Source organism: Rhinopithecus bieti, unplaced genomic scaffold, assembly GCF_001698545.2.
Source record: "Rhinopithecus bieti isolate Rb0 unplaced genomic scaffold, ASM169854v2 scaffold_38981, whole genome shotgun sequence".
In the NCBI taxonomy this organism is placed as follows: Eukaryota; Metazoa; Chordata; class Mammalia; order Primates; family Cercopithecidae; genus Rhinopithecus; species Rhinopithecus bieti.
This window is the reverse complement of record NW_016819573.1, coordinates 593,655-596,043: the sequence shown is the minus strand read 5'-3', so window position 1 is coordinate 596,043 and position 2,389 is coordinate 593,655. Positions and strand designations below refer to the sequence as shown.

Genomic DNA, 2,389 nt, shown 5'->3' with positions numbered 1-2,389 from the left:
GGCCCCGGCTAACTTTTTGTACTTTTAGTAGAGATGGGGTTTCACCATGCTGGCCAGGCTGGTCTCGAACTCCTGACCTCAGGTGATCCACCTGCCTTGGCCTCCCAAAGTGCTGGGATTACAGGCACCCGCCACCACACCCGGCTAACTTTTTGTACTTTTAGTAGAGATGGGGTTTCACCATGCTGGCCAGGCTGGTCTCGAACACCTGACCTCAGGTGATCCACCTGCCTTGGCCTCCCAAAGTGCTGGGATTACAGGCGTGAGCCACCGTACCCAGCCTAGAGCCTGATTTAACTGCGAGCACAAGCAGGTCCCAGTGTGGCTCTGCTGGGCACTTCTGGTCCAACCTATTAAGCAAATCCAGTTGCCAGCAGAGCTCTCTGTGGCCTCTCTCCCCTTCTTCCCAACCCGATTAGACACCACCAGCCCAGAGATTTCACCATCTACAAGCAGCACCAGGCCTACGGCAGATGACAGGAGGGGCGACAACCAGGCTGGGAGGAGGGAAGAACGCCTGGACCCCAGGCCTGTTTCCGCAACTAGCGGCACAGCAACACGCTTCTTAGTTTCAACTCTGTGAAACGAGGGGTTAGCTCTTACCATCTCTAGGGTCCGCAAGACTAGAGTTCAAAAATAATATCTCTAAGAAGAATGCCTCCTCTGTGCCTTGCAGGCTGGGATTAGGTAATTGTTCACCTGCTATGGCTCTCATCAGGCCCCGGTAGGGTGGATGACTCCACGGAGGGCTAATCCTAAGAATGCAGGCTTTGTTCTTGCCAGTTAAAAGCCAGAGGCTTCACAGAGATTGAAGTCATAGAGCCCGCAGAGCTGGCAGGAAGGGTCCAGAAGGCTGCTACAGCCATTGTTCCCCCTCCAGCTGGACTGCTGCAAATACCAGGATATCACTGGTGAGCAGGAATAAGTTCCTGCTTTAGAGTGCAGAGGAGAGCCATGTGACAGACGGCACACTTTTGCGCCCATCATACATTGTGTCCATGTAACGGCCCTGTAAGGAAACTGAGGCTCGGGTTTAGCCATCCTCCCACCCCTGTAAAGACCATCCAGTGACTATGACATGCCACGCTCTGGACCGGAGGCATAGCAGGGTACAGGATGGCAGCAACTCCTGCTCTCATGGAATTCATAACGCACCGAGGCAGCAAGGAACTAGATACGTTCTTGTACAGTCAATTACTTCATTGTGATGAGTGGGAAGAGACGCTGGGAGGTGGTGGCGGTGAGGCTGGGAGAACGCTGAACCTGTCTGGGCATTAGAGGCAGCGTCTTCAAGGGGAAGTGACTGGCCCAGGGTCTTGGTGGGAGTTGGCTGGCAGAGCAGAGAGCAGCGACTAAGCCTGGGACTCACCTTGCTGGCACGCTTGCGCATCCTTCCCTCCACCCCACACAGCCTCTTTTGGAATCCAAAAGGCCAGCTCCTGCCACAGGAGCACCCATAACCCTGGTTCCATGCATCCCACTCTAGCCACCCTTACTTCAATTCCCCGTATTGAGCTTGATCTTTCTTTCTGTGGCAGAAACTCCCAGGGATGAAGATTCCTCCTGTGACCTGGGCTACCTGTAGCCAAAACGCAACTGGATCCAGTTAATCCTCTTTCATTTCTGACCCACTTTTTCCTTTGTAAATACAATAAAATTCCCCCATACCGGTGTGCATTTAAATGTTCTTTTCTCTTCAGCCTAATTTTTTCTGTGTTTTATATAGTTACATTTCCCAAAGTGGTATTACAAGGTATAATTTTGTTTAAAGCTAACATTTACCAAGCACGCAGAGTGCAAACCAGGCAGCTTCATGCATAGAACCTCATATGCTCCTTACACAGGCTGATGGAGGGTATTGGCATCCTCCTCCTTTCGCAGACAAAGAACTGAGGCACAGAAAGTGTAACCAAATTGCCCACAGTCACACCTGGCAAATGAGAAAGCTGGGATTCAAATCCAGGCAAGTCCAACCCAGAACCAGCTTTTTTTTTTTTTTTTGAGACGGAGTCTCGCTCTGTCGCCCAGGCTGGAGTGCAGTGGCCGGAACACAGCTCACTGCAAGCTCTGCCTCCCGGGTTTATGCCATTCTCCTGCCTCAGCCTCCCAAGTAGCTGGGACTACAGGCGCCCGCCACCTCGCCCGGCTAGTTTTTTGTATTTTTTAGTAGAGACGGGGTTTCACCATGTTAGCCAGGATGGTCTCGATCTCCTGACCTCGTGATCCGCCCGCCTCGGCCTCCCAAAGTGCTGGGATTACAGGCTTGAGCCACCGCGCCCGGCCCAGAACCAGCTCTTAACCATATTCAACTAACTTCGATCAAAGTCATCCTTCACCCACGTGTGACTTGCTCTTCTATAAGCAACACCATTTATTCATTCAACAAACT

General features: G+C 52.0%; 1 protein-coding gene across 1 annotated transcript in view; it reads left to right on the top strand.

The window, feature by feature from the left end:
- Positions 1-1,683, top strand: part of GHRH (growth hormone releasing hormone) — a 9,448-nt gene extending 7,765 nt beyond the window's left edge. Inside the window, exon 5 of the mRNA XM_017859089.1 lies at positions 1,539-1,683. Coding sequence (XP_017714578.1) covers positions 1,539-1,554 — 16 coding nt within the window. The 3' untranslated portion in view covers positions 1,555-1,683. The remainder of the gene's footprint in view (positions 1-1,538) is intronic.
- The last annotated feature ends 706 nt before the right edge of the window (positions 1,684-2,389 follow it).